General features: G+C 44.4%; 2 protein-coding genes across 2 annotated transcripts; both read left to right on the top strand.

Annotated features, from left to right (window-relative positions):
• The first annotated feature begins 12,507 nt into the window (after nucleotides 1-12,507).
• Nucleotides 12,508-14,671, top strand: LOC100273645 (60S ribosomal protein L13). Its single transcript, NM_001161720.1, has 5 exons — nucleotides 12,508-12,555; nucleotides 12,913-13,046; nucleotides 13,590-13,723; nucleotides 13,980-14,138; nucleotides 14,240-14,671. Exons 2-5 carry the CDS (start codon nucleotides 12,938-12,940, stop codon nucleotides 14,462-14,464), a joined length of 627 nt encoding a protein of 208 aa, NP_001155192.1. The 5' UTR covers nucleotides 12,508-12,555; nucleotides 12,913-12,937; the 3' UTR covers nucleotides 14,465-14,671.
• Nucleotides 14,672-18,047: 3,376 nt separating this feature from the next.
• Nucleotides 18,048-19,098, top strand: LOC103650831 (uncharacterized). Its single transcript, XM_008676416.2, has one exon. The coding sequence runs from the start codon at nucleotides 18,226-18,228 to the stop codon at nucleotides 18,802-18,804; it is 579 nt and encodes a 192-aa protein (XP_008674638.1). The 5' UTR covers nucleotides 18,048-18,225; the 3' UTR covers nucleotides 18,805-19,098.
• Nucleotides 19,099-19,924: the final 826 nt, after the last annotated feature.

The following is a 19,924-nucleotide window of genomic DNA, read 5'->3' as shown; positions in this document are numbered from 1 at the left end:
ACTCAAGTTCAATTAATCCGTGGTAATCCTAGATATACTAAAATGACCCCCGAGGAAGTTATCGGGAATTTTGTGAGTTTTGAGTGCATGATCGAAGGCTCGAGGAAGATCAACGAGCTTGATGATGCCACCACATCCGAAGCTCAACCCGTTGCATTCAAGGCAACGGAGGAGAAGAAGGAGGAGTCTACACCAAGTCGGCAACCAATAGACGCCTCCAAGCTCGACAATGAGGAAATGGCGCTCGTCATCAAGAGCTTCCGCCAAATCCTCAAGCAAAGGAGGGGGAAGGATTACAAGTCTCGCTCCAAGAAGGTTTGCTACAAGTGTGGTAAGCCCGGTCATTTTATTGCTAAATGTCCTATATCTAGTGACAGTGACCGAGGTGACGATAAGAAGGGGAGACGAAAGGAGAAGAAGAGGTACTACAAGAAGAAGGGCGGTGATGCCCATGTTTGTCGGGAGTGGGACTCCGACGAAAGCTCAAGAGACTCCTCCGACGACGAGGACGCCGCCAACATCGCCGTCACAAAGGGACTCCTCTTCCCCAACGTCGGCCACAAGTGCCTCATGGCAAAGGACGGCAAAAAGAAGAAGGTTAAAACCAACTCCTCCACTAAATATGAGTCTTCCAGTGATGATAATGCTAGTGGTGAGGAAGATAATTTGCGTACTCTCTTTGCCAACCTTAACATGGAACAAAAGGAGAAATTAAATGAACTAATTAGTGCCATCCATGAGAAGGATGATCTCTTGGACTCCCAAGAGGACTTCCTAATCAAGGAAAATAAAAAACATGTTAAGGTTAAAAATGCTTACGCTCTACAAGTTGAAAAATGTGAAAAATTGTCTAGTGAGCTAAGCACTTGCCGTGAGATGATTGACAACCTTAGAAATGATAATGCGAGTTTAAATGCTAAGGTTGATTCTCATGTTTGTAATGTTTCAATTCTCAATCCTAGAGATAATAATGATGATTTGCTTGCTAGGATTGAAAAATTAAACATTTCTCTTGCTAGCCTTAAATTAGAGAATGAAAATTTGATTGCTAAGGCTAAAGATTTTGATGTTTGCAAAGTTACAATTGCCGATCTTAGAGATAAGAATGATATACTTCGTGCTAAGATTGTTGAACTTAATTCTTGCAAACCATCTACATCTACCATTGAGCATGTCACTATTTGTACTAGATGTAGAAATGTTGATATTGATGCTATTCATGATCATATGGCTTTAATTAAACAACAAAATGGTCATATAGCAAAACTAGATGCTAAAATTGCCGAGCACAACTTAGAAAATGAGAAATTTAAATTTGCTCGTAGCATGCTTTATAATGGGAGACGCCCTGGCATTAAGGATGGCATTGGCTACCAAAGGGGAGACAATGTCAAACTTAGTGCCCCTCCTAAAAGATTGTCAAATTTTGTTAAGGGAAAGGCTCCCATGCCTCAGGATAACGAGGGTTACATTTTATACCCTGCCGGTTATCCCGAGGACAAAATTAGGAAAATTCATTCTAGGAAGTCTCACTCTGGCCCTAATCATGCTTTTATGTATAAGGGTGAGACATCTAGTTCTAGGCAACCAACTCGTGCTAAGTTGCCTAAGAAGAAAATTCCTAATGCATCAAATGAACATAGCATTTCATTTAAGACTTTTGATGCATCCTATGTTTTAACTAACAAATCCGGCAAGGTAGTTGCCAAATATGTTGGGGGCAAGCACAAGGGGTCAAAGACTTGTGTTTGGGTACCCAAAGTTCTTGTGTCTAATGCCAAAGGACCCAAAACCATTTGGGTACCTAAAGTCAAGAACTAAACTTGTTTTGTAGGTTTATGCATCCGGGGCTCAAGTTGGATACTCGACAGCGGGTGCACAAACCACATGACAGGGGAGAAAAGGATGTTCTCCTCATATGAGAAAAACCAAGATCCCCAACGAGCTATCACATTCGGGGATGGAAATCAAGGTTTGGTCAAAGGTCTTGGTAAAATTGCTATATCTCCTGACCATTCCATTTCAAATGTTTTTCTTGTTGATTCATTAGATTACAATTTGCTTTCTGTATCCCAATTATGTCAAATGGGCTACAACTGTCTATTCACTGATGTAGGTGTCACTGTCTTTAGAAGAAGTGATGATTCAATAGCATTTAAGGGAATGTTAGAGGGTCAGCTATACTTGGTAGATTTTGATAGAGCTGAACTCGACACTTGCTTAATTGCTAAGACTAACATGGGTTGGCTCTGGCACCGCCGACTAGCCCATGTTGGGATGAAGAATCTTCACAAGCTTCTAAAGGGAGAACACATTTTAGGATTAACAAATGTTCATTTTGAGAAAGACAGGGTTTGTAGCGCATGCCAGGCGGGAAAGCAAGTTGGAGCCCATCATCCACACAAGAACATCATGACGACCGACAGGCCGCTTGAGCTACTCCACATGGATCTATTCAGCCTGATTGCTTACATAAGCGTCAGTGGGAGTAAGTATTGTCTTGTAATAGTGGATGATTATTCTCGCTTCACTTGGGTGTTCTTTTTGCAGGAAAAATCTCAAACCCAAGAGACCTTAAAGGGATTCTTGAGACGGGCTCAAAATGAGTTCGGCTTAAGGATCAAGAAAATTAGAAGCGACAACGGGACGGAGTTCAAGAACTCTCAAATCGAAGGCTTCCTTGAGGAGGAGGGCATCAAGCATGAGTTCTCCTCTCCCTACACTCCACAACAAAATGGTGTAGTGGAGAGGAAGAACCGAACTCTGTTGGACATGGCAAGAACCATGCTTGATGAGTACAAGACTTCGGATCGGTTTTGGGCCGAGGCGGTCAACACCGCTTGCTACGCCATCAACCGGTTGTATCTACACCGAATCCTCAAGAAGACATCCTATGAACTCCTAACCGGTAAAAAGCCAAATATTTCATATTTTAGAGTTTTTGGTAGCAAATGCTTTATTCTTGTTAAGAGAGGTAGAAAATCTAAATTTGCTCCTAAAACTGTAGAAGGCTTTTTACTAGGATATGATTCAAACACAAGGGCATATAGAGTCTTTAACAAGTCCTCAGGACTAGTTGAAGTTTCTTGTGACGTTGTGTTTGATGAAACTAACGGCTCTCAAGTAGAGCAAGTTGATCTTGATGAGATAGGTGAAGAACAGGCACCATGCATAGCGCTAAGGAACATGTCCATTGGGGATGTGTGTCCTAAGGAATCCGAAGAGCCTCCACATGCACAAGATCAACCATCCTCCTCCACTCTAACATCTCCACCGACTCAAAATGAGGATGAAGCTCAAGTTGATGAAGTAGAAGATCAAGCAAATGAGCCGCCTCAAGATGACGGCAATGATCAAGGGGGAGATGCAAATGATCAAGACAAGGAGGATGAAGAGCAAAGACCGCCACACCCAAGAGTCCACCAAGCAATCCAACGAGATCACCCCGTCGACACCATCCTCGGTGACATTCATAAGGGGGTAACTACTAGATCTCGCATTGCACATTTTTGTGAACATTATTCGTTTGTTTCCTCTATTGAGCCACACAGGGTAGAGGAAGCACTACAAGATCCAGATTGGGTGGTGGCAATGCAAGAGGAGCTCAACAACTTCACTAGAAATGAGGTATGACATTTAGTTCCACGTCCTAACCAAAATGTTGTAGGAACCAAATGGGTCTTCCGCAACAAGCAAGATGAGCATGGTGTGGTGACAAGGAACAAAGCTCGACTTGTGGCCAAGGGATACTCCCAAGTCGAAGGTTTGGATTTCAGTGAAACCTATGCACCCGTAGCTAGGCTTGAGTCAATTCGCATATTATTAGCCTATGCTACTTACCATGGCTTTAAGCTCTATCAAATGGACGTGAAAAGTGCCTTCCTCAATGGACCAATCAAGGAAGAGGTCTATGTTGAGCAACCTCCCGGCTTTGAAGACAGTGAGTATCCTAACCATGTCTATAGGCTCTCTAAGGCGCTTTATGGGCTCAAGCAAGCCCCAAGAGCATGGTATGAATGCCTTAGAGATTTCCTTATTACAAATGGCTTCAAAGTCGGAAAAGTCGATCCTACACTCTTTACTAAAACTCTTGAAAATGACTTGTTTGTATGCCAAATTTATGTTGATGATATTATATTTGGGTCTACTAACGAGTCTACATGTGAAGAGTTTAGTAGGATTATGACACAGAAATTCGAGATGTCTATGATGGGGGAGTTGAAGTATTTCTTAGGATTCCAAGTAAAGCAACTCCAAGAGGGCACCTTCATTAGCCAAACGAAGTACACTCAAGACATCCTAAGCAAGTTTGGAATGAAGGATGCCAAGCCCATCAAGACACCCATGGGAACCAATGGGCATCTCGACCTCGACACGGGAGGTAAGTCCGTGGATCAAAAGGTATACTGGTCGATGATTGGTTCATTGCTTTATTTATGTGCATCTCGACCGGACATTATGCTTTCCGTTTGCATGTGTGCAAGATTCCAATCCGACCCTAAGGAATCCCACCTTACGGCCGTAAAACGAATCTTGAGATATTTGGCTTATACTCCTAAGTTTGGGCTTTGGTACCCTCGGGGATCCACATTTGATTTGATTGGTTATTCGGATGCCGATTGGGCGGGGTGTAAGATAAACAGGAAGAGCACATCAGGGACTTGCCAGTTCTTGGGAAGATCCTTGGTGTCATGGGCTTCAAAGAAACAAAATTCGGTCGCTCTTTCTACCGCCGAAGCCGAGTACATTGCCGCAGGCCATTGTTGCGCGCAACTACTTTGGATGAGGCAAACCCTGCGGGACTACGGTTACAAATTAACCAAAGTCCCTTTGCTATGTGATAATGAGAGTGCAATTAAAATGGCCGACAATCCCGTCGAGCATAGCCGCACTAAGCACATAGCCATTCGGTATCATTTTCTTAGGGATCACCAACAAAAGGGAGATATCGAGATTGCATACATTAATACTAAAAATCAATTAGCCGATATCTTTACCAAGCCTCTTGACGAACAAACTTTTACCAAACTTAGGCATGAGCTCAATATTCTTGATTCTAGGAATTTCTTTTGCTAACTTGCACACATAGCTCACAAGTATACCTTTGATCATGTCTCTTTCATATATGCTATGACTAATGTGTTTTCAAGAGTATTTCAAACCAAGTCATAGGTATATTAAAAGGGAATTGGAGTCTTCGGCGAAGACAAAGGCTTCCACTCCGTAACTCATACTTCGCCATCACTCCAAGCAACTCTCTATTCTTTGGGGAGAAATGAGCATCAAAGAAAAGGACTTCGTCTTTAGGAGAGAGTAAGAGCCCAAAGCTAAAGGACCGGACTTCGCCTTTGGTATAATCTTAACTCATTTATTTATGACCAAAGGGGAAGATAGCACGTCTAGGGCTCTAATGATTCCGTTTTTGGCGATTCATGCCAAAAAGGGGGAGAAATGAGCCCAAAGCAAAAGGACCGCACCACCACCAATTTCAAAAACTTAGTGTTTTCCAAGAAGTATTTATCAATTGGTATCCTATTGTGTTCAAAAGGGGGAGAAAGTAGTATTTCAAAAATGATATATCAAAACCCTCTTGAACACTAAGAGGAGGATCTCCTTTAGGGGGAGTTTTTGTTTAGTCAAAAGAAAAGCATTTGAAACAGGGGGAAACAATTTCAAATCTTGAAAATGCTTTGCAAAATCCTATTTCAAAAGAACTTTGAAAAGGCAAAAACAAAACATGTGGTGCAAGCGTGGTCCAAAATGTTATCTAAGAAAGAAACAATCCATGCATATCTTGTAAGTATTAATTTTGGCTCAATTCCAAGCAACCTTTACACTTACATTATGCAAACTAGTTCAATTATGCACTTCTATATTTGCTTTGGTTTGTGTTGGCATCAATCACCAAAAAGGGGGAGATTGAAAGGGAATTAGGCTTACACCTAGTTCCTATATAATTTTGGTGGTTGAATTGCCCAACACAAATCTTTGGACTAACTAGTTTGCCCAAGTGTATAGATTATACAGGTGTAAAAGGTTCACACTCAGCCAATAAAAAGACCAAGTTTTGGATTCAACAAAGGAGCAAAGGGGGCAACCGAAGGCACCCCTGGTCTGGCGCACCGGACTGTCCGGTGTGCCACCGGACATGTCCGGTGCACCAGGGGGACTCAGACTCAAACTCGCCACCTTCGGGAATTTCCAGAGGCGACTCGGCTATAATTCACCGGACTGTCCGGTGTACACCGGACAGTGTCCGGTGCGCCAAGGGAGGTCGGCCTCAGGAACTCGCCAGCTTCGGGAAACTCCAACGGCTAGTCCACTATAATTCACCGGACTGTCCGGTGTACATCGGACTGTCCGGTGTGACTCCGGAGCAACGGCTATCTCGGCACCAACGGCTACCTGCTGCGCAATAAATGCGCGCACAGCGCGCGCAGATGGCAGGCGCGCCCATACCGGCACACCGGACAGCAAACAGTACCTGTCCGGTGTGCACCGGACACCCAGGCGGGCCCACAAGACAGAAGCTCCAACGGTCAGAATCCAACGGCAGTGATGACGTGGCAGGGGGCACCGGACTGTCCGGTGTGCACCGGACTGTCCGGTGCGCCATCGAGCAGACAGCCTCCCAACGGCCACTTTTGGTGGTTGGGGCTATAAATACCCCAACCACCCCACCATTCATTGCATCCAAGTTTTCCAGCTTCCAACCACTATACAAGAGCTAGCATTCATTGCAAAGCACACCAAAAGAGATCAAATCCTCTCCCAACTCCACACAAAGCATTAGTGACTAGAGAGTGATTTGTAGTGTTCATTTGAGCTCTTGCGCTTGGATCGCTTCTTTTCTTTCTTGATTCTTTCTTGTGATCAAACACTCACTTGTAATTGAGGCAAGAGGCACCAATTGTGTGGTGGTCCTTGCGGGAAGTTTGATTCCCAAGTGATTTGAGAAGAGAAGCTCACTCGGTCCGAGGGACCGATTGAGAGAGGGAAGGGTTGAAAGAGACCCGGCCTTTGTGGCCTCCTCAACGGGGAGTAGGTTTGCAAGAACCGAACCTCGGTAAAACAAATCCGCGTGTCACACTCTTCATTTGCTTGCGATTTGTTTTGCTCCCTCTCTCGCGGACTCATTTATATTTCTAACGCTAACCCGGCTTGTAGTTGTGATTTTTTTTTGAGAATTTCAGTTTCGCCCTATTCACCCCCCCTCTAGGCGACTTTCACAAATCATAACATGTTCTACACAAGAATTAGATTTATTTGCTACCTCTAATTTAGCATTTAAATCATTGTTAACACCTTTTAAAGTAGAAATGGTTCCATGACAAGTAGATAGTTCATAAGAAAGCATTTCATTTCTTTTAACTTCTAAAGCATAGGATTTTTGTGCCTCTACAAATTTATCATGTTCTTCATACAACAAATCCTCTTGCTTTTCTAAAAGCCTATCCTTTTCATTCAAGGCATCAATCAATTCATTAATTTTATCAATTTTATTTCTATCCAATCCCTTGAACAAGCTAGAGTAATCTATTTCCTCATCGCTAGAATCATCACTTGAAGAAGAGTAAGTGGTATCCCGAGTACATACCTTGTTCTCCTTCGCCATGAGGCATGTGTGATGCTCGTTGGGGAAGAGGAATGACTTGTTGAAGGCAGTGGCGGCGAGTCCTTCATTGTCGGAGTCGGACGAGGAGCAGTCCGAATCCCACTCCTTGCCAAGATGAGCCTCGCCCTTTGCCTTCTTATAATTCTTCTTCTTCTCCCTCTTGTTCCCTTGGTCCTGATCACTATTATTGTCGGGACAGTTAGCAATAAAATGACCAAGCTTACCGCATTTGAAGCATGAGCGCTTCCCCTTGGCTTTGGTCTTGCTTGGTTGTCCCTTGCGACCTTTAAGCGCCGTCTTGAATCTTTTGATGATGAGGGCCATCTCTTCATCATTAAGTTCGGCTGCCTCAATTTGTGCCACCTTACTAGGTAGCGCCTCCTTGCTTCTTGTTGCCTTGAGAGCAAGGGGTTGCGGTTCGTTGATCGGACCATTCAAGGCGTCGTCCACGTACCTCGCCTCCTTGATCATCATCCGCCCGCTAACGAATTTTCCAAGGACTTCTTCGGGCGACATTTTGGTGTACCTGGGATTCTCACGAATATTATTTACCAAATGAGGATCAAGAACGGTAAAGGACCTTAGCATTCAGTCGGACGACGTCGTGGTCCGTCCATCGCGTGCTTCCGTAGCTCCTTATTTTGTTGATAAGGGTCTTGAGCCGGTTGTATGTTTGTGTCGGCTCCTCGCCCCTTATCATCGCGAACCGTCCAAGCTCGCCCTCCACCAACTCCATCTTGGTGAGCAAGGTGACATCGTTCCCCTCATGAGAAATCTTGAGGGTGTCCCAGATCTGCTTGGCGTTATCCAAGCCGCTCACTTTGTGGTATTCATCCCTGCACAATGAAGCTAGAAGAACAGTAGTAGCTTGTGCATTCTTATGGATTTGCTCATTAATGAACATAGGACTATCCGAACTATCAAAGTGCATTCCACTCTCTACAATCTCCCATATACTAGGATGGAGAGAGAATAGGTGACTACGCATTTTGTGGCTCCAAAATCCGTAGTCCTCCCCATCAAAGTGTGGGGGCTTGCCGAGTGGAATGGAGAGCAAATGTGAATTTGAACTTTGCGGAATACGAGAGTAGTCAAAAGAAAAGTTCGAATTAACCGGTTTCCTTCTCTCGTAGTCGTTGTGGTCGTCGTCCTTTTGGGAAGAAGTAGACTCATCGCTGTCGTCGTAATAGACGATCTCCTTGATGCACATCGTCTTCTTCTTCTTCCCTTCCTTCCGTCTATGGCCCAAGCCGGAGTCGGTAGGCTTGTCGTCCTTCGGCTCGTTGACGAAGGATTCCTTCTCTTTGTCGTTGATCACGATTCCCTTCCCCTTAGGATCCATCTCTTCGGGCGGTTAGTCCCTTTGTGAAGAGAACGACTCTGATACCAATTGAGAGCACCTAGAGGGGGGGGTGAATAGGTGATCCTGTGAAACTTAAAAACTTAAGCCACAAAACTTGGTTAATCGTTAGCACAATAATTGCCAAGTGGCTAAAGAGGAATCCTCAACAAAACACAATAACCAACAAGGATCAATCACAGAGATGGCACGGTGGTTATCCCGTGGTTCGGCCAAGACCAACGCTTGCCTACTCCACGTTGTGGCGTCTCAACGGACGAGGGTTGCAATCAACCCCTCTCAAGCGGTCCAAAGACCCACTTGAATACCACGGTGTTTTGCTTGCTTTTTCTCAATCCCGTTTGCGAGGAATCTCCACAACTTGGAGCCTCTCGCCCTTACACTTGAAATTCACAAAGAACACGGAGCAAGGGAGGGATTAGCAACGCACTCAAGACAAGAAATCACAGCAACACCACGCACATAAGTCGCAACGAGAGCTCACAACACAACTCAAGAGTTCACCACTCAACTAGAGCTCTAATTGCTATCGCAAAGAATCAAAGGCGCGGAATCGATGTCTTGGTGCTTAGGAATGTTGTAGGAATGCTTGGTGTACTCCTCCATGCGCCTAGGGGTCCCTTTTATAGCCCCAAGGCAGCTAGGAGCCGTTGAGAGCAATCAAGGAAGGCTGATCTTGCCTTCTGCCGACTGGCGCACCGGACACTGTCCGGTGCCCGATTTCCTTCCAAAAATGGCGCAGTCGACCGTTGGCAGCCTGAGAGCCATTGGCGCACCGGATATGTCCGGTGCACACCGGACAGTCCGGTGCCCCCTTCTAGCCGTTGGCTCGGCCACGTGTCCCGTGCAGATCGCGCGGCCGACCGTTGGCCCTGCCGACCGTTGGCTCACCGGACAGTCCGGTGCACACAGGACAGTGCGGTGAATTATAGCCGTATGTCGACGATGAATTCCCGAGAGCGACGAGTTCGCCTGTGAACGGCCCACCGGACAGTCCGGTGCACCACCGGACAGTCCGGTGAATTATAGCCGTACACCGCCATCGAAGTCCCAAGAGCAGCCACTTCGCTCGAGCCAGCCTGGCGCACCGGACACTGTCTGGTGCACCACCGGACACTGTCCGATGCACCACCGGACAGTCCGGTGCTCCCAGACTCAGCAAAGTCTTGGCTGTTCGAGCCAAGGCATTTTCAATTGGATTTTTCCTGTTTCCAGCACTTAGACACAATACATTAGTCCATAAAACAATGTACTAAGTCTGAGAAACATACCTTTATCCTTGATTTGTACTTTGTCCATCTTTTACACTTAGGCACTTGTGTTGGACACTAAATCACCAAAATACTTAGAAATGGCCCAAGGGCACATTTCCCTTTCAGTTGCGAGCTCTTGTTGCGACTTGTGTGTGTGTTGATACTTTGATTCTTGTGTCTTGTGTGCGTTGCTAATCCTCCCTTGCTCTGTGTTTCTTTGTGAATTTCAAGTGTAAGGGCGAGAAGCTCCAAGTTGTGGAGATTCCTCGCAAACGGGATAAAGAAAAGCAAGCAAAACACTGTGGTATTCAAGTGGGTCTTTGGACCGCTTGAGAGGGGTTGATTGCAACCCTCGTCCGTTGGGACGCCACAACGTGGAGTAGACAAGCGTTGGTCTTGGCCGAACCACGGGATAACCACCGTGCCATCTCTGTGTTTTGATCTGTTGTGGTTATTGCGTTTTGACTTCTCTCTAGCCACTTGGCAATTATTGTGCTAACACTTAACCAAGTTTTTGTGGCTTAAGTTTTAAGTTTTACAGGATCACCTATTCACCTCCCCCTCTAGGTGCTCTCACTTACCGATAGTGGTGGAGGACACATTAAAATTAAGATGTTGCTGACATAACGGCGAAATAAAATTTACTATTACCTTATTCCAGAGTCATCATGATCATAATCCATTTATAACTAAATGTTGTATAGCGAATGAATCTGAAAAAAGAGAAATGTGTTATTAATAGCAAATTGAGGTAAAATTTGTTAAACAATTGAAATAAGAATATACATTTCCACGGATTCATTTTTAAATAAGAGAAATGTGTTATTAATAGCAAATTGAGGTAAAATTTGTTAAACAATTGAAAAAAGAGACATGGAGGGCGATGTAGGAGAAGAGGCGATGAGATACGATGTACCACATCACCATGTCCACGACGGAAGCCAATACTTGTTGTTGGGTTGTTGCAGCGCGGGGCGGATCTGCGAGGAGGAGCTCGGGCGGCACGATGGCTCGCGGGGAGCACCTCATCTTGCCGGCTGTCAAGGAGCTGTGGTGGAGCTCGCCTGGCTAGGCAGACAGGCGACCTGGGACTAGGAGGCGTCGTCGAAGCCGAGTCGGCCTAGGCGTGGGTGGTCCGGAGCTCGAGCTCGGTGAAACAGGGAGATTGGAGTTGGCACCTGGTGGAACAGGGACATGACAACGACAGACGACCGACAGAGCTTAGATGCTGGCGTCGACGGTCGAAAGCGGGTGCGTTATGCGTGCATCGGTCTTGCCCAAATAGTAGGGTTAGGACTTAGAAATTAGTTTTTTTTACTGTGGGTCTCTAGTTGGGCTGGGACAAGGTGTTGCTCGAGCAACGCCTCCGCTCTTGCTTACCGGCAAATGCATCTTCAAGAGATGAGACCATACTTTTGCTCAGTAATTTTAAGAACGGGTTTGGTGACCAGAGAATTGAAGAGGATTCATGTGGAAGAATCCTCTTGCACACCATACAAAGCCCTGTCACGCCATGAAAGGGAAAATATGCACCAACAAACAACCCGTACATATACAATAGCGGTCCTAATCCACAACAACAAAGAATACTACCTCCTTTTACAAATATATGATAATATTGACCTTTTTTCTAAAAAAACTTTCACCACTCATCTTATTCAAAATATTTATTCAAAAATGTAACATTTTAAGTCATGTTCAAATGACCTCCAATGATAAAAATAAATTATAAAAAAATAAACAACAACTCACGATTTTTTTAAATAAGATAAGTAATTAAAGTTTTTTAAAGTCAACGACAAAATATATTTGTGAACTCATGGACTATATTTCAACTCGATAGTCGGCCATTGTTTGTTTTCGGTCACGTAATTCTAAAACCGTATATATTTTGTTCATCAAACTTTTAACACATGAAAGTTTACCCTTCGAGTAGGTAAATTTAAGATGGTTTTATGTTTATAAAAAAGTAAAAGACCATTTAAAAATCATATTTATTTATGTTTAAATCAGAAAACACGACAATTTTCTCCCTAAATATGAAACGTGCACCTACGGCCCAAACAGCATGGAACGGAACGGGGACGTAGAGGCCCACCTCATGGAAATATTTTCACTTGTCCATTAGAAAGGCCCGATGAGATCCGCCCACTCAACGGCCCATCAATTCCGTCACCAGAATGGTGAGATCTCGGCCGTCCAAGCTAGGGCTCGCGCCTCCTCTCCTCCGACCCCTATAAGCACCCAACCCTAGCGCAAAACCCCGCCTCCGCTGGACACCCCGCTCCGCCTCCACTCCTCGCGCCGCTGCCGCATCTCCTCTACAGGTAAGACCTTTTGCTCGTCGGCTTCCTACCTCCTGGGCTTCGTTCTGTGCTGCGTGTGGGTTCGTTGCCCGTCTGATCTCGGTTGTTAATCGACTGCTTAGCCGTGGCCTGTGGGATGCGCACGCGGATCTTGCTGCGCGACGGCTCTGGGTTCCTCTTGATCCGTTTCCTAGCGCTGACCATAGGATCTGGTGTGCTCTCGATGCGTTTGTGTGCATTGGTGTTGCAACTTGCTCGAGGCGCTGCTAACGAGAGCATAGGGTGGAGCTGGCGGCAGCTCGTTGATTCTTGTTCCCGTGGTGTGCTCGTTGCTCGTCTCTGCTGATGCCGTCACTGTTGCGTTGTTGATGTGTACAGGTAAGAAGGAGAGAAAGAGGGCGAAATGGTGAAGCACAACAACGTCATCCCCAACGGGCACTTCAAGAAGCACTGGCAGAACTATGTCAAGACATGGTTCAACCAGCCCGCCCGCAAGCAGAGGCGCCGCATCGGTGAGCTCATCGCCATTTTTTAGCCTACCTACAACATTTCGCGTGCTTGTTGAATTCAAACTAGCTAATAAACAGGTCACTTGTCCTGCCCATTGCAATTGCCTCATCCCCATCGATAATGAACCAGTGCAAGGTTTAGTTTGTTGCAATCTAGTATGTTTGGTTTCGTATTGGCTTGCTAAATAAGTTAGTTTTAACACTAGTTTGTTCATCCTTTAAACTGTAACACCAGTTGGCTGTTCCTTGTTTGTACCATGACACCACCTAGTATTCAGGCCTGGCGGCCTGCACTAGCTAAGCCTGGATAGCTCCCAAGCCACCACCTACCGGGTGTCCGGGTGAATATGCTAATCGGGTTTGCTATGCTTGTATCTGATTTGCAGTGCATTGTTTTCCCTTTATGCTATCGATGAAGTAACCAAACTAAAAGTTCACTTGCTTTACTCAACAATTGCTTTCATTGATTTACTTGTTATGTATGATTTCCCCCCTATTGCACCTGCTGACAAGCGTATAATTTACCCTGCTATGTTCTCTGTGCAGCACGTCAAAAGAAGGCTGTGAAGATATTCCCACGACCAACTGCTGGCCCTCTTCGTCCCATTGTTCAATGCCAGACTCTCAAGTACAACATGAAGTCAAGGGCTGGGAGAGGCTTTACCCTTGAGGAGTTGAAGGTGATGCATTGTTTGCTCTTGAGCCATGTTTGTTTTGTTGTTCTCATATCAAATGAATTGCTGTTGTATGTATGCCACATGCTATTTTTGTGTGAACCGCTGTATAGAGGCTGATATGCTGTCTTTTGCATGACCACAAATTTTCTAATGTTTATAAATTTTGCTATCTCATGGTGTTTAATTTTTGCTGTTCCTTTTCTACTTGTTGAATTACCTTGTGTTATCTTGATATTAGAAGTAACTATGTTGATTGCAGGCTGCGGGCATTCCAAAAAGGCTTGCTCCAACCATTGGCATTTCTGTGGATCACCGCCGCAAGAACAAATCCCTTGAGGGGCTGCAGGCCAATGTCCAGAGGCTTAAGACATACAAGGCCAAGCTGGTTATCTTCCCAAGGCGTGCTCGCAAGGTCAAGGTATGAGTAGTCATCTTTTCCTGAACAATTAAGTATCTCTTGAAGGCATTGTCTCTGGCTGCTTTGATCTCAAAATCCCTTATCACCTACTTTTGTTGCAGGCTGGTGACTCTACTCTGGAGGAGCTTACCACTGCTACCCAGGTACAGGGTGACTACATGCCAATTACTCGCGGTGAGAAGCGCTCTGTAGAGGTTGTGAAGGTCACAGATGAGATGAAGGCGTTTGCGGCCTATGGCAAGCTCCGCCTTGAGCGGATGAACAAGAAGCACCTCGGTGCCCGCCAGAAGAAGGCAGCTGAGGCAGAGAAGGAAGACAAGAAGTGAAGCAGCCAAACTTTGTAGCCTGTTTTGTTCTGTTCAGTCATAGCGAGATGCTACTTCCATCAAGTGCTTGTTCCAAGTTTTTTTTGGGTGCTGGAAATAGAGACCAGTCAAATATTTTGGTGTCCTACTGTTTGATACCTTGTATTTGTTTGCGAACTCAGCTATCTAATGGGTTAATGAATTCTTGGCGACGCACGATTCTGCCTTAATGTTTTGAATTTATATAGCATCTTAAATGTTCCTGCTGCGGCCATGGCTATCTCCAGTCTCCAGTGGATGCCCCAAAGGCTCAAACGGTATACTCTCTTTCTGCGAGAAGGTCTCTCGTTCGTGTGTTCGCAGTTGTCTCGTGTTTTCCACAAGCGCGATAGCTATATGAGTTTATGGTATCTTGCGAGAGCTATATGATTTGTATGGTATCTTGTGAGCTTAGATACCTTCACTAAGAGTTGTAATGGTATTGTAGAACGGTGGTAGTATCTTCTAAGAGCATACGTTCAATTTAATTTAGAGTGTTTGGTTCTTTAGTCACTTCTAAATTTTAGTCATACTTTAGCAGTTTAGGGATTACTTTAGTCACTAAAATTTAGATGGTGGGATCAACACCCCTTTAATTGAGTTGACATAAATCTTGAGCATAACAAAGACCGAGATTGTTAGCAACTAAGATTTATATTTGCTCTGTTTCTCTATTCTTGCTGCTATTTTTGTTTCTCTGTTCTTGCTGCTATGAAAAGAAAAAGAAAGGAAATTAATTCTAATCCTAGTTGTGGGCTCCTAGCAAACTCTTATGTCTTATCAGCACTATATATACGTGAAAACTCCTTGTCTTGTCAAGGTTATAAATATATAAAACTCAGTTGTACATATTAGTACCTAGAAGAATAAATAATATTATATCTCTTGTATTCTACCTGCATCTATTAAAGATAATGTAAAATTATGCATAAGTGAAGGTTTTCCACATTCACATATATGTATTTTATATCCTATACTCAATACAAATAAAAAACAAAGTCTACTTATATAATATATATATAGAAACCATAACAATGCACGGCCCCACATATATATGTTATTTGTCGCGCTAAGTGATGATCACATATCCTGAAATAACTTAACAAATATAAGTTATTCGTGATATTTGTAAGTTATTTTAGGGTTAGTGATCATCACATAGGGTGATGAATAGTGTTGCTCTATATATTTGTTTTTTTAGGTGGGCACTATATATATGTTGTAAATACTAATATCTAGCGAAATAAAGAACAAACTATCTAAGGTGTCTATGTGTTCTATTTTATCTACTATATTGACAATAATAGAAAGGGAGAAATGTTCTGATCACCGGCGATTTATTTTAAAACATGTTATTAGCACGCCTATATTGACATAGTAGTTGAAGTTGAAATAATCTAGGTCTCTAGTTGGGCCACAATAACAGAGATTGATTAAGTTTATGTAGTATTTGTGTCCTTATTAATAGAGACCAATCATCGTTTTTAAAAGACGAGTGAGAAGATTAAAAAACGGATAATTCTAAGTGTTAAGGAGCTGTTGAACATATAGATTAATGACAGAACATTATAAATTAGTTTTGTATGTGGAAAATTTAGAGAACGTGTTCTAGAGTTATTTTTTTAATAGGATAAGACCACCTCTCTCTACATATATGAGAGGATCATAACCGATCGAGATACCTAATATCTCATTGATAAAAAAAATATATCTACTATCTTTTCTCTCTCTCTTCATCTCTTTCCTCGACGGGTCTTCTCGGGAGATGTTTGTAAGTATACCGGCGAAGAACATGATCGACATCGATTTGATTGGTATATAGACCAGTTTATCATTTTTTTTATATTCCTGGCTGCGTTCAAAGTCGTACGTTTACCGTTTACCGTGGACGTACTAGCCTTAACAAGGCAAGAGGTGGTGTGTAATATGGATCTCTTATAGTGTTGGGGTTGTCCTTAACAAGGCAAGAGGTGTATGCCAGCGGGCTGTGGTGACATGCCTCGCAAGATCCGCACAACAAAGTGTGAATGAATGGGAAGTTAGAAACCAAGATAGGACTAATAGAATCATCATCATTATCATCATCATCATCCATATTCATCGACGACCCACCCATGCAGCAATGTTTATCACAAGTTATGCCTTGAGACTTGACACTCCACACCTCATAATACTACTACTACTAGTAAAGCTACGATGCAACCACCAAGTTGCAATGAACCCCCTTTCTTCTTTTATCAACAATTGCATGCGATCCCTTTTCTTTTTCCCCCGCTCAATTATTATCCTAAAGCATATTCTGTTGGTCTGAGCCATAATTCCACGCACGCGCACACACACACACACATGTCGATGCAATGCAAATTGCAGAAACAAACAGAAACCTAAGTGCCGGCCTTATTTCAAGATGGACAAGTTGTAGCTGGTAGATTTGGAAAAGGAGAGGGAGGAAATAATGGGTCCTCCTTGTTGGATTGGACGTACGTACTGCTGGGCCGAGTTTAACGCCATCGTTCGTTCCTTAGCCCTTAAGGCTGCCTTTGGCTATATATCCCAGTTGAACAGAAGATGAATCTGTGCTGAAATTCTGGATATATGTTATTAAAATTCATAGCTATATATAACTTCCAAACTCCAGTGCTACATTTGTCGCTGAAAAATCCGTGGACATGTTGACTGTTTTGTTTGTGTTAACATTGACTTAAAAATCTCTCAGTCTGTTTACTCAACTAATTAAAGGGTGACACCTTTCTGTTGAAGTTGAACCCCTCCTGCGTCAAATTGATGTGGCATATCTACTATGTATCTTTGAACTTGGTACTGAAACTCCTTTTGTTGCAAATTGCCTCATCAAGGAGTAAGTACGTACAAGCCTGTTGGATTCGAGTTCTTGAGATCGCCGTACCGTTCTAACAGGAAACAGATGTGTCAGTGTCAGTCCACCGTGATCACTACTTGCTCATGTTCACTACAGCTAGCTGCATGCTGAGTAGAAATCCAAGCTGATTTCAGGTGCACTTGCACTGACTGTACCACTAGGATCCATATCACACGAGCTGAGCAGTGAGCAGTGAGCAGTGAGCAGTGAGATTCTCATACGCCCAAACCTTTTCAGAGTACGGTGTTACGCTGACATTAGGTTTCGGGTACCCATTACTATCTCAGAGTCCAAATAAAATCTAATGGCCGCTGGCATCCAATTTCTAAAATGGAGACCATGGATGAGGTCAAGGATCAGGTTCATAAGAGAGAGCATTGGGACCCAACCCAAAGCAACAAAGGGATTTTTCTTTTCTTTGAGGTGAAAAGCGACCGGCAACAATCTCTATCTTTTCTGACAACCAGCTGCCCCCACCCACAGGCACAACACACACACAGCATTATCAAATCCCAGATGCCTCCTTGCAAAAAAAAAAAAAAAAAAAAAAAAAAAAGCAGCATGTGTCTGCATTGCATCTATCTCTTGTCTACCACCAATAGCTAGCATTAGCAGATCCATGACCACCACCAGCATGTGTCTGCATTGGCCATCGCACACCTCGTCTCTCTTCTCCTCGTCCTGACTTCCCATGGCCTACCATCCCCTCTCCTCCACATATAAAACCCTCTCACTCACTCCATCCCATCGTCTCATGCGTTGTGGCCTCTAGAGCGGTAGATACAGCCACCCCCCCTGAAGCAGAAGGTCTTTCTCTCTCTGTACATACATTCTTACCCACTGTTCAACTGGTGTCTGTGTCGAAATGGATCCCATCAGCATAGACAAGATCAGGGCCATGAACAAGTACAGCAAGGGCAGGAGGAGGCAGCCGCAGCTTCTTCCTACTCTCTCACTCTACTTCTACCTGGCCGTCGCCACCTTTGTCCTCTGCCTGTTGCTCACTAGCCCTGCCTGGTTCCCCGGGCTGTGCTCGGCCCTCGCCTCCTCCTTCCTCACCACCCTCCCTGGCTTGTTCACGGCCTTCCTGCTCAGCCCCAGGTGCCTCTTCGTCGTCGGCAACCTCATCATCGCCTTCCTCGTCGGGGAGTCTAGGCTGGCACCAAGGAGGAGGGACGACGACGCCCAGCCTTCCTTGGTGAACGAGATACACGAGGAGCATGTGAAGAACAACGCGGCGGTGGCTGACCACAGCTCCTTCGTTGGAGCAGTTGTTGGGAAGGAGGTGCAGGTGCAGGTGCAGGTGAAAGAAGAGGAGGAGCAGGAGGAGGAGGAGGAGGAAGGAAACGAGGAGGAGCTGCACACGAGAGTGGAGGACTTCATTGCGAGGGTCAAGAGGCAAAGGAAGCTGGAGCTCAAGAGCTTCTTCGATGTTGATCGATGATGACTATGATATGTTTGGCAGGTGCAAAATTACAGTAAGGTTGCGGGCGCCCTAAAAAGGATCTGTAATGGTTTGTGCTGCTAGCTATCCTTTTGATTAATTCTGTCACTTGTAGTTGTAGTAGGTTAAAATGTCGAAGGTAAAACGATAAGGAGACGAACCCATTCCACTGTAGGATCGGATTTGCAGTGTAACTGAGGTAGAGTCATGGCAAGTAAGGAAAAGGAGAGGAGGCAATGGATGTATGTGATCTCTGAAAAAGGGTAAAAAAAGTGTGTTTCTTATATTGCTTTATGTCAATGCTCAGTTGGCATGAAACCATGTTGATGATGATGATAGCACTTGTGTACTGGGGAACAAAGAGATCCTGTACCCTCAACCTGATGCTACAAAGTTGTCGGGATAATAATAGTGAGGACTGAGGAACGATCACTAGTTATATACTCAAATGATACAGCAACTTATTCATCACTGATACTTGATTCAGCAACCCCAAGAGAGATTATAAAAATTAAATCCTGAAATCAGTGCAAGAAAAAAAAACCAAAAAAAAGCCCAGGCAAAACAAACTATATATAAATTGAGAAAAAAAATCTCATGCCACTGCAGTTTTGAGTTTTGTCCAGTACCTTATTTGGCATCTTAATTCCTTTTATCCCACTTAGATGTAATTTCTTCATTAAACTCTCAAATTGATCATAGGTCCTCACTACCGGAATCCGAGCCTTTGCCGAGTGCCAGCGGCTTTGCCGAGTGCTTTTTATTGGGCACTCGGCAAAGAAGACTTTGCCAAGCGCCGCACTCGGCAAAATCCTGCGCTCGGTAAAGAACTTGTTTACCGAGCGCAGGACACTCGGCACAGAGAAACACTCGGCAAAGATTGCTTTGCCGAGCGGCAAACACTCGACAAAGATGGCTCTCGGCAAAGGGCCGTCAGCGGCCGTCTATAGCTGACGGCCGAGTGCCCAAGAAAAAGTACTCGGCAAAGACGGCTTTGCCGATGCACTGTATGTCGAACCCTCTTTGCTGAGTGCGACACTCGGCAAAGCATTTGCCGAGTGTTTTTAAAGCTTTACTGAGTGCTTCAGACACTCGGCAAAGCCGTCGGTTCCGGTAGTGC

This window comes from Zea mays, chromosome 3 (assembly GCF_902167145.1).
Source record: "Zea mays cultivar B73 chromosome 3, Zm-B73-REFERENCE-NAM-5.0, whole genome shotgun sequence".
Taxonomy (NCBI): domain Eukaryota; kingdom Viridiplantae; phylum Streptophyta; class Magnoliopsida; order Poales; family Poaceae; genus Zea; species Zea mays.
The sequence above is the reverse complement of the archived record's forward strand: the minus strand, read 5'-3'. Positions and strand labels throughout refer to the sequence as shown.

Coding starts and splice junctions, on each gene's coding strand:
- LOC100273645 (NM_001161720.1), top strand. CDS start 12,938: ATGGTGAAGCACAACAACGTCATCCCCAACGGGCACTTCAAGAAGCAC. Junction 13,047..13,589: donor CAAGCAGAGGCGCCGCATCG/GTGAGCTCATCG, acceptor TTCTCTGTGCAG/CACGTCAAAAGAAGGCTGTG. Junction 14,139..14,239: donor GGCGTGCTCGCAAGGTCAAG/GTATGAGTAGTC, acceptor CTTTTGTTGCAG/GCTGGTGACTCTACTCTGGA.
- LOC103650831 (XM_008676416.2), top strand. CDS start 18,226: ATGGATCCCATCAGCATAGACAAGATCAGGGCCATGAACAAGTACAGC.